The following is a 17,987-nucleotide window of genomic DNA, read 5'->3' as shown; positions in this document are numbered from 1 at the left end:
CGCAACTAATTTTGATAGAAAACACAGGTTTTTAATTAAAAATCGTAATTTCTTATTGATTCATAAAGTATACAGTATAGGGTTATGCATGGAATAGCATATAGGGTAAATGGCCTCCACGGCTTTGCTGGCACATACGTACTCTTCTGTCGCTGATACATCGCTCAATTTCTCCTTGAAGGCATGGGTGGTCGTGGGCTTGTTGGCATAAACCTTAGACTTCAAAAAACCCCAAAGAAAAAAGTCCAACGGCGTTAAGTCACATGATCTGGGCAGCCAATTCTGATCACCAAAACGGGAAATTACACGACCAGGAAATGGCTCATGCAGTAATTGAATTTTTTCTCGGGCTGTATGGCATGTGGCACCGTCTTGTTGAAACCACATGTTGTCCACAACCATATCTTGCAATTTAGGCACAAAAAACTGGATTATCATGTCGTGATAGCAAGCACCATTAACTGTTATTGCCTGAATGGACCGATGATGCCTCCAGCCCAAAATCCGCACCAAACAGTGACACATTGTGAATGCATTTGTTTCTCAACAATCACTCGTGGATTTTCTGAACCCCAAATGCAACAATTTTGTCGATTAACGAAGCCATCAAGATGAAAATGAGCCTCATCGCAGAAGATGATTTCGTTTGAAAAATAAGCATCCACTTGTTGTTGTTCCACAATCCATTCAACGAACTCTCCTTGCTGTGTGTGATCATTTTTAATAACCCTGAACTGTCAGCTGTCACGCTGCCTTTTTTTCCTCGTTGGCAACACTACCGCACATATGGCGGTAAATTTAAATCTTGCATGAATTTTGGGACACCCTGTATGTGTGTGTGTGTGTGTGTGTGTGTGTATATATATATATATATATATATATATATATATATCATCGTAATCATCAAATTCCTGCCATGTACCCTCAAGGGGTGTACAGGATATGATAGTACTACATGAAAAATTTACATCATTACTAACTTCCTATCTACAACCTCCAAATCAGTCTGTTACATGTCAAGACTCCAACATTATCAGATCTTATATTTCTATCGTCTAAGGCCCTCTGTACCGTATCAATCCACCTATATCTCGGTCAACTCTGGGCCATTTTCCTGCCAACTGGGCAGAGAACACTTGTATTGCTAATCTTTCCTCGCCCCCATTATACCACCTGAGATTAGCTCTGCTAACGCATTCCTGGATGCCGACAATGTCAAGTTCTCTCCTAATATCCTCGTTTTTAATATGGTATTGCTTTCTGTTCATGCCTCAAATCTTTCTCAGGACTCGCATATCTGCAGTCGCTAGTCTTTGGTCAAGTGTTTTACTTCTGACCCAGCTCTCAGAATCATAAGCTAAAACTGGTTTGAACACTGTCTTGTATACAGCTAATTTAGTGTTCCGATTAATTTCTCTTTTATTACATATGAATTTATTCAATTGACTACCTACCATACCAGCTTTGCTGATTCTGTTGTCTATTTCCATATTTAATTTACCATCTTCACAAAAAATCGTGCCTAAGTAACTGAAATGTTTTACTTGTTTCACAGGTTCTCCATTCACAACACAGTTGACATTTTCAATGATTCGGCCTATTTTCATTGTTTTTATCTTTTTATTGCTGACCTTCATACAATAGCTATTACAACAGTTATTCAATTTAGTCAGAGAATCTTGCAGACTTGTAGTGGATTTATTTAGAAGTATAACATCATCCGCATAAAGCAAAGAGCTGACTTTAACATCTCCAATTTTGATATCATGTTTAATACCACTTTCCTTCATAATGTGATCCATATAGATAATGAATAACAGAGGGGATAATGTACATCCTTATCTCACACCAGATTTAACATTAAACCATCTTCCTGTACTTCCTTCAATTCTAACTGCTGACTTACAACTCAAATAAAGACTAAGTATTGCTTGATATAATGCCCCATTGACACCATATAACTGCAGCGTATTGAATAGCTTCTCTCTTGGCACCTTGTCATATGCCTTTTCCAAATCGACAAAAAATTAAATACAGATCTTTGTTATATTCTCATGATTTCTCAACTATTTGTCGTAAAGTGAAGATCTGATCCTGACAGTCTCTATTTGACCTGAATCCAACTTGTTCTTCACCAAGCTTTTCTTCCACAATTCCTCTCAACTGTTTCTCAAGTATACTTGCATATATCTTAACAGGAACATTCAGTAGGGAAATACCTCTGTAATTCTCACATTCAGTTTTATTTCCATTTTTATATATGGATACTATGAGAGCTCTACTCCAACTATCGGGAATTCGTGCTTCTGTCCAGGCATTCTGAACTATGCAGTGCCGCCACTGTAAGACTTTTATACCACCATACTTCAGCATTTCTGGTTGAATATCATCTACTCCTGTTGCGTTTCCACATTTCAAGCCTTTGATGGCTTTTTCTACTTCAAGTATGGATATGTATTCCTGACTGCATGCCTGGTCAGTGTTTTTTTTTTTTATCACTGTGCTGTCATCACTGCTTGTTTCATTTAGCAAATTTTCAAAGTAATTACTCCATACTTCAAGGATATCTTTTTCTCCCATTTTCATTTCACCTTTATCATCTCTAACTCCTTTTACAGCACTCTTTCCTCCATTCCAAAGGCTTTTTCAACAACCTCCAGAATATTTTGCCACCTTCTTGATATTTATTTTCTATGTTCTTCCCAAAGTCCTCCCATGACTTTTGTTTGGCTAGTTTTACACACTGTTTAGCTTTCTTACATTTGTCCCTGTATTCTCTAAGAGTACAAGCTGACTTATTTGCCAGGAACTTTTGATATGCTTTTCTTCTTTTCCTTCACTGCCTCTTTAACTTCCTGTGTCCACCATGGAGTCCTAATTTTTTGATCCTTGCAGACAACTTCACCACATGCCTCTGTAGCTGAATCAATCAGGGTTTTCTTCAAGGATTGTCAATGAATCTCCAAGGTTTGGTTCCTCTTCTCAAACTCTTTCATTTTTCCTTCAATAATCTTTGTGTATTTTAGTCTACAGTTCACATCTGAGAGCTACTCAACTTTTATTCATTTTAAAACTTTCTTACATGTTATTCTTTTCAATATGAAATTCAATTTTATCCTGCTCAAGACTAAATAGTGATCACTTCCAATTTCAAGTCCTCTGTACACTCTGGTGTCCTACACCAGGGAGAAAACATCACTATCCACAATAACATAGTCAAAGAGACTTTTCTTATTCCTTGCCTCTTCTCTCCATGTGAATTTGTGCACATTTTTATGTTGGAAGATGGTGTTAGTAATAATCAATGTCCTGAGCAGAAATCCAACAGGTATTTGCCATTATTATTAGCTTTGCTCTTTTCTCCAAATTTTCCCAAAACATTTTTGTATGTCTGACAATCACTTCCTAGTCTGCTATTTAGATCCCCAACAAGGACCAACTTTTCCTTTTTCATTGTGTCAGTAGCTTTCTCTAGAGCCTCAAAATATTCCTCCACTTCTACCTTACTAGAACCTTCTGTGGGACCATAGGCATAAATAAGAATCATTGTCCAGTTCCCCATTCTGATATTTGCTCAAATCACTCTACTTGACACTGCCTGCTATTCAAGAAGATTAGCCTCATATTTTGTGTTGAATACTATGGCTACTCCTTCTTTTCCTTGATTGTCATTGCTTAAATATAACATTTTGTATTTATTGCTCAGAAAGATCTCACCAGTTTTTGTCTTTTTTGTTTCAGTCACCCCTATTATGTCGATCTGGTACTTATCTAATTCCTCTGCTAGCTTCATTTCTTTGCCATTCAGGCTTCTTATGTTGATAGTACCGATCTTTAACTCTGGTGATGTTGAGTTGGGGTGTGTTTTCAGATTTATTCTCAGATTTGTATGTATGTATATATATATATATATAAGGGCCGAATATTCCAGGTGTGCTATGTCCTCCTCAGGAGGGTAATAAAGCATCAGTGCTTCATGAAGAGGGCACTTTTCAGCAAGAAAACATTGCGTCACATTTGCATTAATAGCCCAGGTGAGTTTTCGAAATGCATAATGCATACACCTTTGAAAATATGTAAACAGGATGCTGTGGGTCAAGTTCTTAGTGTTGTAGTATTTTTAAACCGCTGAGAAGGTATGGATAGGTGAGCTAAAGTTTTGAGTTCACTCAGCACTTAGTGTTTGTGATTGGTAATTGCAACAACCAATCCAATAAAGGTTGGTCGATTGGTAGAGACTCTGCTACCAATGGCTCAGTTAAGTAAGTTTGAGCGCAGTTAATAGTTGGAAGGAGTCCAATCGTTCAATGTTGTTGGCACATTCTCCCTCGATGAGGCTTTGGACTCCCTGGAGGTGTCAAATAATAATAATAATAATAACATTGTCACTTGTCATGAGTTGAGCGCTTTTTGTATCCGATGTATGTTACAAACAGTTGTTACGCATGCTTTCTGAACTGAAAATTTGAAAGTGGATGTTAGGAGAAAAATGCTAATTGTTTTTTCTTTTGCTAGTGTAGTACAGTATCTGTTGAGGTTGCAAAGTTTTTTAACTGTATATAGAGACATTTTTATTCTAGTCTTCGGAAACAACAGACAGTAAAAAATATCTATTCCTGAATAAAAATGAATATTCTGTGTATTATAAGACACTGTTGATCTACAACAAAATACCAGCATATGTGAGATTGATGAGACAGAAGAACCGCTGATACTACAAAAAAAAACTAATGAATTTAGGATTCCCGAAAGTGTGGATAATTCCGATCATTATCGGAATTATCAACACTCAGTATTGTGTATAGTGAGTCTCAGTAAATAAAATAAAATTCTTGGAAAATGGAGCGAAATATACACAAACCAGAGAAATACACATAACATGTACAACAAATTTTACGAGATGATTTGATGCTCTATCAAACCATATTTATTCCTGCAATACTCTCTCTCTCTCTCTCTTCATAAGTTTTATTTTTTTTTTTTGTTAAATTATGCCATCATAAATTCACTTATTCATGTTTAGACTTTATAGGATCATGCTATTCGCTCTACCCAGCAAGGACACACATATCAGAAATGATAATTATTAATTATTCATTTACCATTAACGAGAGTGTTTCATAATGTCCAAGGACTGACTGAGGTATATTTTTTTATTAAAGCTGACCAAACTTGCGGAATACAAACATGTCGTATATAGAAAAAAACTATTGCATAAATAAATTTAAAGAAGCTGCAAACATGCTTAAAATACGAACACAGTGCAATAAAAATGAAGGATTAATTCTCCACCAAGTTTGGTCAGCTTTAATAAAAAATATACCTCAGTCAGTCCTCGGACATTATGAACATGAACAACAGAACGTGGCATCAGCCAGCATTGTTTAAACCAAGCACTGCTTTGAATCTGCATTCTGATTTTTAATTTTATGAAGTCAGATGGCTACAACTATATAGTATGAACTATTAATCTCTTTTTTACCTGGTAATCAGACAAAAATATCTGTTCAAATTATAAATATCAGTTACAATCAAAGCAGATAAAGGGAATGCAACAGTAGTTTTGAACTCTGAAGATTATAATAATAAAATAAAACTCTTCTTGAAGATTCTAATACCTATAAACTTTTAGACACTTGGTGCGCTCACAATAAAACCAATGATCTAATCAAAAAGATACCTAATTGGAATGAAGAACTCAAAAGAACTCTACATTCAAAACGCCCATTATTTCCATCTGAACTCGTCCAAGAATTTATGGTGTACCAAAAATTCATAAGATAGGTATTCCCTTAAGGCCAATTATTATTATTATTATTACGGGCAACTCCAGGGAGTCATTAGACTCATCGAGGGAGGACCCAAATCATATTCATCACAGCTATTCTACATTCATACAGTATCAATCATACCTCGCCTTAAACTCATTCACTGTCACAGCATCCACCACAGACTCTGGGAGCGCATTCCACTCATTCACCACTCTACAAGTAAAGAACCCAGCTCTAACACCTTTACTAACCATACTTTTGCCCAGTTTTCATGGATGTCCACTAGTCCTCCCACAACCAGCCCTGTTCTCAAAAATATCTTCTGAATTAATTTTATAGAAACCCTTCAGTAATTTGAATGTCTCAATCATATCTCCCCTCCTCTGCCTATCAACCAATTTTTGCAACCTACAAATCCTCAACCTGTTCTCATAAGGTTCATTCCACAGACCTACTATCATCTTGGTCACTCGCCTCTGGATCCTCTCCACCTTCTCCCCATCAAGAAGGAACCTAGGTGACCAAATCTGGGCACAGTAGTCGAGATGAAGTCTTATCAAGGCTCGATACAGAGGAACAATAACCTGCTTGTCAACGTATTCTTCAGCAACCAAGTGATTTGATGAGCTGATTTGGCCACTTTTGCAATGTGCCCCCTAAACTTCAACTCCTTATCCACCAACACTCCTAAATCTCATGCCTCATCAATTTCCTGGAGTACAGTTCCACCAATGTAGTAATCTGCTGCTAATCTTTTCACCCCAAAATGTATAACCTTACATTTTGCCACATTAAATTGACATCCATTCACCTTAGCCCAGACCTCCAATCTATCCAAATCATCTTGCAAAATTTTGACGTCATCTGCATTCACTATTGCCCTACCCAACTTTGCATCATCCACAAACAAATGAACTGTTCCTCTCAGATCCTTTCCTATATCATTAATGAACAAATTAAACAGCAGTGGTCCAAGAACAGATCCTTGTGGCACACCACTAGTCACAGGCCGTCTTGTGGATTCTACTCCTGAATAAACCACTCTCTGATATCTCTCTGTCAACCACCCTCCTATCAATCTCACCAACCCTATATCCATCCCCATCTGCTCCAGTTTACTGATTAGAGTTCCATGTGTTATCCTCTCAAAGGCCTTAGCAAGGTCAAGTAGAATCACTGTAAACCCATTACCCTTATCTAGTTCAGCCGTCACTGTGTTATAATACGTGAGCAAATTACTGAGGCATGACCTACCCTTCACAAAACCATGCTGTCCCCGATACAGTATCCCATTTTCTTCTATCCAATCTTGTATTTTCCTCTTGACTATTTTCTCCAAGACCTTGATAATGATTCCTATTATGCTGATTGGCCGGTAATTTTCAACAGCAGCCTTGGAACCACCTTTATGCAGCGGAACTATTTTCCCCTCTTTCCACCCCCTTGGGACTGACCCCGATCCGAGGCTCAAATTAAACAAAATGGTCAAGGGCACTGACATTTCTTTAGCCGTTTCACGTACGACACGAGCTGGTATACCATCCAATCCCACAGATGTATCGACATTGAGGTTCTGTAATAGACTAGTTACCTCTACTTCATTCATCACAATTCCAGTATAAGCTGTTGGTTCTTCCATTCCTGCAATGTCACCACCTGGATGATATACTCTTGCAAAGTGCTCGCTCTGTAATTCCACTATATCGACTGATTCGGTTACCTCCCTACCCTCAGCAATTTTTAAGATCATTCTACCATGAACATTTTTCCTTTTACTTGCAACATATTAAAAAAACTGTTTGGGATTCTCTTTAGCCTGCATGGCCAATTTTCTTTCGTAATCCGCTTTTGCTTTTCTTACCACCCTTGTTACCATCCTGGCCTGAGCTTTATACTGTTCCTGTGCCTGCTGGTCACATTTCTCCTTAAATTCCCTCCACAATTGTTTCTTTTTTTTGCAGCTAAGCTTAATAGTGTTATTCATCCATTTAACCCCTACTTGATTTATTATTCGGACTCTTGGTATACAGTCAACCATGGTAGAGACTCTCCGACCTCTAATTTAGCAAAACATCTCACCAAAATGATTTTACTCCTCATACAAGAAAAACATCTTCTTTCATCAAGAACAGTACACATTTTATTGAAAAAGTAAAAGATATTTATATTGGACTTTCAGACATCTTAGCAAGTTTGGATGTTATCAGTCTATTTACAAATGTTCCAAGAAACGAAACTGTGAATCTCCTGGAAGACCTTTTTCCTCCGGACATTGTAGATCTTTATAAACATTGTATAAATAATAGTTTTTTCATGTATCAAAACAAATTTTGGGAAACAAAAAGAAGGATTGGCTATGGGCTCTTCCCTCTCTCTGGCTTTAGCTAACTTATTTATGGAAAACTTTGAAAATAATGCTTTAAACAATTATCATAAAAAACCAAAAATATGGCTACGCTATGTCGATGATATATTCATTATATGGCCAGGAACAACAGATGAACTCATTGCTTTCAAAGATTACCTAAATAATTTGCATAATAATATAAAATTTACTTTAGAACAAGAAGAACTTAGGAAACTGCCTTTTCTAGACATTCTATGAGAAGTCGATGAAAAAGATAATAAACTTACTTTCTCAATATATAGAAAACCCACCAACACAGGAAGATTTCTTAATTCGGCCTCACACCACCACCAAGGGGGTTCAAAGGAAGATGTGAATCTGGACATCGATTGGAGGGAGAAAAGGAAGCAGAGCAATATGGAAGTGGAAATTATACAGTTATTAATGGATAATTACCTGAAATGGCATGTCATGGAGGGGACATATAAAAGATTTGAAACTGGTGGATATGATAATAGCATCAGAAGATGTATCCATAACCAAGGCAGACACTCTGCCTCCAGTCATGAAAACTGACTACGAAGTCTTGTTCTGGGGGGACTGCTAAGCATGCAATCTCTGGTCAATATATAACTATAAAGCTAGTGATTACAGCAAACTTAGGAGGCAGCGTGGAACAGTGTCATGGCTAAAGAAACTATAAGGAAAGAATTTCAGTAGTGCATAGGAAGTGGTAAGGGATTGTTTGAGTAGAATCATTATCAGAATATAGTAAGGATACACAAAGTGGCAATTAACTGGATGAGTAGAGATATCTCCTCAGCCTTGACTATCCCTCCCTCATATCTCAGGTTATCCATCCTATTGTGACCACTCCCATATGCAGATTCACTCAACATCCACTCTCCTTATACTGTCTTCCTGTACACTGCGACTTTCTCACATTCCCTGTTCATCTTTAATGCTTGTTCTCTCACCATTATTTTGCACTAGTACTATTCCCATTTACAATAGCTTCAGTCTCACTACTTCCTCTGCTGATCTTTCAGTTCACCTCTTACTTCCTTTGATTTCTTGTTCACATCCCTCATCATACTTCCTTCTAGCAACAGTCTCTCCAGCTGACTCACTCCAAATCAATTTAAAGGCAATCTGTCACCTAGTGCAAATCCACCCTTACCTCAATGAGTCTCAAACATTTACAAATTCCATTCCCTTCCTCTCAACACAGTTCTGCCAATATACTACCATGATGCTTGCTCCCCATCTGAACTCGTCACTATGAATGTTAAAATAGGTTTAACTACTCTTTTGTATATAAATACCTTATCACAACCTTATTCAGCATATCTCACTATACAAACTTTACCAACTTCATAAGGAAAATAAATGGGGTTAATTGGATGAGTTGAGTTATAAAGCAGTCATTACAATAAAAAAACATTGTGTGAGGGCATATAAAGAAAATGGTCATCAGCATACTCATGAGCAGTACAAAGTGCACAATAAGAGGTGAATAGTATGGTAAGAATGGCTAAATCAGATTATGACTGGAAGTTAGCTAAGCAGGTCAAAGAAAATCCAAAATAGATTTTTTGCTATGTAGCAAGTAAAAGGAATAATGATTATGGAAGGATACACTCTACTTAAGGGTTGGATGGTGAGAGAAATCAAAGATATAGTTGAGTTACTAAGTGATCAATTTACACAAGTGTGTCATTCAGGTAGAGATTATGCAGTTAATGATGTGATGGAGACTGATGTGAGAACTGAGGTAGAATAACTGGATACAGCAGCAGAACTGAATAGCATGTCAGCCTGGGTGCAAAAAGAATGTTCAAGATGACTAGCAGTATATCTGACAAAGTTGTTTAAACAGTTCAAAGTGAGTGAGTGAAAAGAGGATAAAAGTGGAATGGATTGCCAAAAGTAGTTGTGAGTGCCCTGACACTGAATGAGTTTGAGATGTATAATAGATGTATAATAATAATAAGACAGATGTAGCAAATTACAGACCAATTAATATATCAGGAGGAGTGTGATTAAGGTATTAGAAAAGTTCTTTAAAGGTAAAATTCAGCAATGGCTGGATAGGAATCAGATACTATATAGTGGGCAAAATAGTTTTGTGAAAGGTAGGCCTTATCTTAGTAATTTACTCACATTTTATCATAGAATGACAGCAGAATTAGATAAGGGAAATGGCTATACCAGGACTTTGGACTTCTAAGGTATTTGACAGAATACTGCACAGAAAACTAGTATATAAGTTGGAGCAAATGGGAATGGATATGAAGCTAGTGGATGCATTTTTTTTTTTTTTTAGCCAACAGACAGCCACCAGAGAGTGGTATATAGTGAAGTTAAATCTAAGAGAATGAGGCAACTAGAGTAGTAACTCAAAGTCCTGTACTAAGGCCACTACACTTTAATTTTTATATTAATGATATAAGGGATGATTTCAGTGGGAAATATTCAGTTGTTTGCTGATGATGCAACACTGGGGAAGGCAATAATTGATAAAGGTGCTACAGATATCCTCCAGGATGATTAAAATAAATTGGCACTGTGGGCAAAGGATAATGGTTCAATGTAACGTTGCAAAAAGTATGGTTATGCATTTCAGGTTGAAAAGATCATATATTGTGTATTCCATTGACGGTATTATTTTTATTATTATTATTATTATTATTATTACGGGTATCTCCATGGAGTCAGTAGACTCATCGTGGGAGACCCAAACTAGCAAAACAATATCTGTCATATCTCTTCTTGAATTCATTTACAGATGAAGAGCTCACAACAAAGTCAGGCAATGAATTCCACTCATTCACCACCCTCCAGGCAAAAAACCTTGTTCTGACACCTTTGTTAACCACACTCTTCTTTAATTTCCAGAGATGACCTCTTGTTCTTCCATCACTATCACACAGCTGAAACATTTCCCCTGCATCAATCCTATAAAAACCTTTTAGTAATTTGAATGTTTCTATCATATCCCCTCTTCTTCGCCTATCAGCCAATCTCTGCAATCCACAAGCTCTCAATCTATCAATGTAGGGAGCATTTTTTATATCACTCACCAACTTGGTCACTCTTCTCTGAACCCTCTCCACAGCCTCCTCATCTCCAAGGAATCCAGGTGACCAGACCTGAGCACAGTAATCCAAATGTGGAAGTATCAATGCTTTATAAAGGGGAATAATAACCTCTTTATCTCTGGATGTCAGTGTGTTCCTCAACAACCAAGTAATCCTATGTGCAATCTTGGACACCTTAGCAATGTGTCCTCTGAACTTCATCTCCTTATCTACCAATACCCCTAAGTCCCTAGCCTCATCAATCTCTTGGAGTACCTTTCCATCTATGTAGTACACAGCTGGTAATCTTTTAATCCCAAAATGCAAGACTTTACACTTTTCCACATTGAACTGACATCCATTTTCTTTTGCCCATTTTACCAGCTTATTTAAATCCTCCTGCAAACTTTCAACATCAGCTTGATTTTTTATTGCACTACACAACTTTGCATCATCAGCAAACAACTGAATATCTCCCTTTAAGCCGTTTCCTATATCATTTATATACAAATTAAACAACATTGGCCCAAGCACAGAGCCCTGAGGCACACCACTGGTCACCTGCCTCATTCTGGACTCGGCTCCTCCATACACCACCTTATGGTATCTCTCCCTGAGCCATTCTCCTATCCATATCACCAATTTAATATCCATTCCCATCTGCTCCAATTTGCGTAACAGTGTTCTATGGGGTATCCTGTCAAAAGCCTTAGCAAAATCCAGAAGTACCACTGTGTAGCCAGTTCCTTTGTCCAACTCTGATGTTATTCTATTATGGATAGTTAATAGATTGCTAAGGCAGGATCTACCTTTAACAAAACCATGTTGGCCTCTATAGAGTATCATATCCTGATCCACCCATTCTTGAATTTTGTCTTTAACCAACTTTTCCAATACTTTTACCACTACTCCTGAGATGGTGATTGGTCTGTAATTCAATACTGCAGTTTTAGAGCCACCCTTATGCAAAGGAACCACTTTGCCTAACTTCCACTCCCTAGGGACCATACCAGAGTTCAAACTTAAATTAAATATCCAGGTAAGAGGGGTTGACAATTCATTTGCACATTCACGCAACACCCGAGCTGATATTCCATCTAAGCCTACCGCAGTGTTTGCATTTAAGTTTCGCAATATATTTAATACCTCTGATTCTTTAGCTTCAATTCTCACATTAGGTATTGCTATAGGTATAGAGATATCCTCACTTGGGTGATAGACTTTTGAGAAGTGATCACTCAGTAACTCGACTATTACATCTGATTTTGTCACCTCAATACCATCAGCACCCACTAAGGTTATCCTTCCGAAGTCATTCTTCCTCTTACTTGCCACATAGCGGAAGAACTCTTTGGGATTACCCTTGATCTCTTTGGCTAAGGTCTTCTCATAATCTGATTTAGCTTTTCTTACTATGCTGGTAACCTTCCTAGCTTGAGCCTTGTACTGCTCATGGGTGTCCTGATCGCCCTTCTCCTTGTAAATTCTCCATAACATTTTCTTTTTTTGTAGTTCAAGCTTGATACTACTGCTCATCCATCTAATGCCTGCCTTGTTTGACCTCCTGACCATGGGGACACAATCTGATATTGCTTTCCTCAGATACCCACTGATTTTATCCCAAGCTCTGCTAACATCTTTCCCTTGCAATATGTTCTGCCATGGGATGGCTGCAAGCTCACTCCGAAGCTTGTTATAATTGCCTAACCTGTAGTTTCGTACATACCCCTTCTTAATAGAAAAATCCACAGATTTTGCAACCTCCCAAGTCAATACCACAGTATCTGATTCCTATCCATTCCTATTGGATTGGAAGAAATTCTTGAGGCTAGAGACTTGGGAGTAATGGTAGACAAAGTTGAAATTCAGAGGGCATACTGCAAAAGTTGGCAAATTAGCTCAGAGTATTACTTGGATGTTGAAAAATACACTAACAAGTAAAGATATGAAGGTTATTATCCCTCACTATAAGGTTATGACTCAGCTGCATCTTAACGACTATGCACAGATTTGATCGCCTCGGTTTCTTGGGGGGGGGGGGATCAAGAGGTAATGACAAGAATTCAGAGACAAATGACCAAACTGGTGACAAGTCTGCAGAATGACCCTTATGAGGATAAGTTTAGAAACCTATAAGTTATAACCAACGTGGAAATGTTCTTCAAGTTATCTAGTTGTAGAAAGTTTTTCCACTTGGTTATACATGAAATTAAAAGTGTTACAAAAATTATAATCTTGTTTATTCTTTATCCAAGTGTAAACAAAGTTTGTGTGTGATCACAACTATGGGAAGGGTCACTACCAAGACCACTTTCAACCTTTATAACCAAGTGAAAAAAATCTTTCTGCAACTATCTCTAATCCAGAGTATTTTAATAATAAAATGTTACTCCTTTTCACTACTTGTATATGGGAAATATATGACTTCTGAATTACTTCAACCTTGGTATCGTTTTATTAATATAAAATTTTAATAAATTCACTGGCTGATAGACACTATAGGAACGGTTTTAAATGTTACAGGGAACATTCCCAATAAGTTAACTATCTCGTATCTGACTCCCATTGATGAGACCTCAATAAATGTTGAAACCAGTCTAGGTAGTGGCCCCTCCCATAATACATAGCATTATACACAAACCCAAAAGGATGTACCCTTTGCATTATGGGATACTACAGCAATTAATGTGACATCATTAGCTGCTATATATAAGTAGCCTAGTCATGATGATACTTCACATGCAAACTTTGTTTGCTTACACCTGGACAAAGGATTAAACAAAAATATAATTTCTTGGCATTTGTAATTTAATCCCGATTATCTAGTATTAACCCTTCCATATATTAATCAAACAGATTACCTAATATATATAGAAAGGCTTGTTTTAGTGACACAAGATAAATTTTAATAAATTCATGAACTGGATGATAGATACTATAGGAACAGCTTTAAATGTTACAGGGAAGTACTATCCCCAAAAAATGAATTATCTCTAGAGATGTCAGATTTCACCAAAATCTGATTTTACATGGTTTACTGATTTCATGTCATTTGCTAGTTTAAGTCATTTAAAAAACAAAGATAACATACCTTAGCTGATACAACAGAGGATGAATCGGTTTGTGTTGTTGAAGATGCTACATTAACCTTCTGCTCACATGAAAAAAAACTGTTTTCATCTGTCTGCAGCCCTACTGAATTTGTGATGGAATCATTAACACTCACTGGTAAAGAAAACTTTTTATCTTTATTAGATACACTTATATCACACACATTGTTAATAATATTTCTTTTTAACACCTTTTGATGAATTGAAATGCTTTTAGGTCCATTTTCTTTTAAAATTATGTTGCCTTCACTCCCTCTCTTCTTAGTATCAATAGAGTCACTGGAAAAGCTTTCTGAATCATGAACTGAACTACCACATGGTGACTGCAATAAAATAAAAAATTTTAAACATTTTATAGATTGAAAAAATATATATAGATACTATACATCTTCAATGTGTGTGTGTGTGTGTGTGTGTGTGTCAACATACAACATTTTGTGCATATATATAAAATAAAGTTGCAAGTATAAGCATTATATCTGTTCTCAATACATTATCTTTTTGATATGGTTGGTTTTCAATCCTTATCCCAAGAAAGCATAACAATGTTTTGCTTCCTTGGGATAAGATTAAACACCAGGTATAAAATTTCTTGGTATCTTTAACATATTGCAAACTGAAGCTAAAAAACCTTCTACAGTATCTTCTTCTTCAGCTACCCATTTCTATATGGGGTCGCTGTTTCTGATGAATCTTCTCCACTGGTTTCTATTGGCATCTTTGTCCAGGTATTTCTCCTTCAGATCTTCCTCTACATTACTGTATCTTTCCACCTCCTCCTCTTCTTATATTTCCATCATCATGATACTTCATCCATCATATTTTTCATTTCACCTCATTAAGTGTCCATACCATCTGAATCGCATTTCTTGTATTTTGTTTGTAATTGCAGTCACTTTTACAGTACTTCTGATGTGTTCATTCCTCACCTGATCTTTCTTTGTTATTCCACACATCCATCAAAGCATCCTCATGTCTGAAGCGCTAATCTTGCTTTAATTTTATTTCTTCATAGGCATTGTCTCCATATTTTTCCTTTCAATTTCACTGGAACTTTCCTATCATACAAAATTCCTGACATTTCTCTCCAATTCTTCATTCCAGCCTGAATTCTATTACTGACTCCCTTTCCACTTCACTTTTACTATCTGCTACTGAACCCAGATATTTGAATTTATCTACTTTCTTGATGACCTCCCCATTCAGCACTACATCTTATTCAGTGTCAACATTCTGACCACATACACATGACAGATATTCAGTTACTGATTAGGAGAATTTCAAATTTAAAGAAAGAGGGCAAGGAACCACTTCCACTCTCATCTTAGACCAATTTCACCAGCTGAATGTTTCTTGCATCAATAAATAATAAAAAAGGTACTAATTGGCTTTGTTTCAATATATCAAACCACCATCATCTTCAGAGTACAACTGCTTATTACAATTCATATTAACAATGAGTACAGGAAACAATTCAAACTGTAATGGATAAAAAAAACAACCTCAAGTGCTAATTTGGAACTCCTCTAATGGTGTGTGTGTGTGTGTGTGTGTGTGTGTATATATATAAACAGTTTTTTTTATTTTTTGAGATTAGGAGAGCATTTCAGAACTGTTGCTAATTCTCAAAATATTATTGAAAGTTTATTAGATATATGAAGAGCCAAAGGCTTCAATTCGGCGACATATGACATGTTTAAGTTAAGGGATGTTACATCCCATATCGTTTCTTAGCCGAATAAGAAACTCTATTTGGCTAAGAAACGATATGGGATGTAATATCCCTTAACTTAAACATATGCCACTGAATTGAAGCCTTTAGCTCTTCATATATCTAATAATTTATTAGGACACCTCTCAGCAATACTCATAGAAGGGTTGTAAGTTCTGTTCGCTACAAACTTGGTATTAACTAGGTCTACCTACTCACTGATGAGACCTCAATAAAGGTTGAAACCGGTCTGGGTAGTGACCTTCTCTCATAATGTAGAACAGTAATACAGCTCCTAGGAGCTAAGTTCATTATGGATAAATATCAAGAATAGTGATCAGAGCTTGCTCCACCTTTGACATGAGTTGCCTCAGCTTGCACTACCTTAAGGGTCAGTTGCTGCAGTATCCAGGTATTAGCTTACGCTTGGAATCACCGAACTTTATATAGTTTCTACTATATTCGGCATGAAACTCTTTGAGTTTCTTATTCGGCTAAGAAACGATATGGGATGTAATATCCCTTAACTTAAACATTGAAAGTTTATTTTTCACTTGGTTAGACTATAATAAATTTAGTTTAATCCTTTATCCAAGTGTAAGCAAACAAAGTTTGCATCTGAAAACATCTTCATCTTCAGGACTGAGGTAAGGTAGTGCAACACCAGGCAACTCCGAGCAAAGGCGGACCAAGCTCTCATCACTCCTTGTCTCAGTATCTTCCATAATGCAAAGCACATCTCTTTGCAGACATGTATACTGCTATGCATTAAGGGAAGGGCCACTACCCAGACCGGTTTCAACCTTTATTGAGGTCTCGTCAGTGGGAGGCAGACCCAAACATGGAGATACTAAGGCAGAAGCAATAGGAGAGTGCTTATACTTGGATAAAGGATTAAACTAAATTTATTATAGTCTAACCAAGCGAAAAATAAACTTCCAACATCTTTCTCTAAATCCAGAGTAATTCAATAATAAGGTGGTACACCTGAATTTCTTGAGTTCTTAAGAACAATACAGAGGAGAGCAATTAGATGGATTAATAACCCATCTCTTAGCAACTCACTCCTCCCACTTTCGTCCACATGTTTAGTTTCTGTAATATGTGTGGTCTATAAATATTTCCATCGCAAATATTCATCTAAAAAGAGCATCAATAATTCCCCCACTCAGTACTAAGTCTGTTGGAACACATGCAGCTACTGCCCAACATCCCTTCACAGTACACCTTAAAACCCATTTAGTTTCCATCTCCTTCATCCCTGCTACTGCGCTGGATTGTGGAAAGTCTTTCCCCCTGATGTGTTTCCTAAGGAATACAATATACAGGCTTTTAAATCAAATGAAAACAAGTCTCTCCTTTCCCAACCCATGCTCAGGTACTTACATACTAACTTTTAACAAACTAGGTTGATTAAAAGTTTATTTTTCACTTGGTTAGACTATAATAAATTTAGTTTAATCCTTTATCCATGTGTGAGCAAACAAAGTTTGTGCCTGAAAGTATCTTCAGGACTGGGGTAAGGTAGTACAACACCAGGCAACTCGTTGCAAAGGTGGAGCAAGCTAACATCACTCCTATCTCAATATCTTCCATAATGCAAAACACATCTCCTTGCAGATATGTATAATGCTATGCATTAAGGGAAGGGTCACTACCCAGACTAGTTTCGACCTTTATTGAGGTCTCTTCAGTGGGAACCAGGCCCAGAAGTGGAGATAGGCAGAATCAATGGCAAGGTCATCTTTACCTATTTCCACTTCTGGGCCTGGCTCCCACTGAAGAGACCTCAATAAAGGTTGAAACTAGTCTGGGTAGTGGCCCTTCCCTTAATGCATAACATTATACATATCCACAAGGAGATGTGTTTTGCATTATGGGAGATACCGAGAAAGGAGTGATGTTAGCTTGGTCCACCTTTGATAGGAGTTGCCCGATGTTGTACTACCTTACCCCAGTCCTGAAGAT

At 37.0% G+C, this 17,987-nt stretch overlaps 1 protein-coding gene across 1 annotated transcript in view; it reads right to left on the bottom strand.

Annotated features, from left to right (window-relative positions):
* LOC150096868 (uncharacterized) overlaps positions 1 to 17,987 on the bottom strand; it is a 340,159-nt gene that overhangs the window by 120,626 nt on the left and 201,546 nt on the right. The window contains exon 9 of the mRNA XM_090408300.1: positions 14,290 to 14,631. Within this exon, the coding sequence (XP_090264426.1) occupies positions 14,290 to 14,631 (342 nt within the window). The remainder of the gene's footprint in view (positions 1 to 14,289; positions 14,632 to 17,987) is intronic.

The sequence above is a fragment of the Typopeltis vanoorti genome, chromosome 18, assembly GCF_054136105.1.
Source record: "Typopeltis vanoorti isolate ZY-2024b chromosome 18, IOZ_Tvanoo_1.0, whole genome shotgun sequence".
NCBI classification, from domain to species: Eukaryota; Metazoa; Arthropoda; class Arachnida; order Uropygi; family Thelyphonidae; genus Typopeltis; species Typopeltis vanoorti.
The sequence above is the reverse complement of the archived record's forward strand: the minus strand, read 5'-3'. Positions and strand labels throughout refer to the sequence as shown.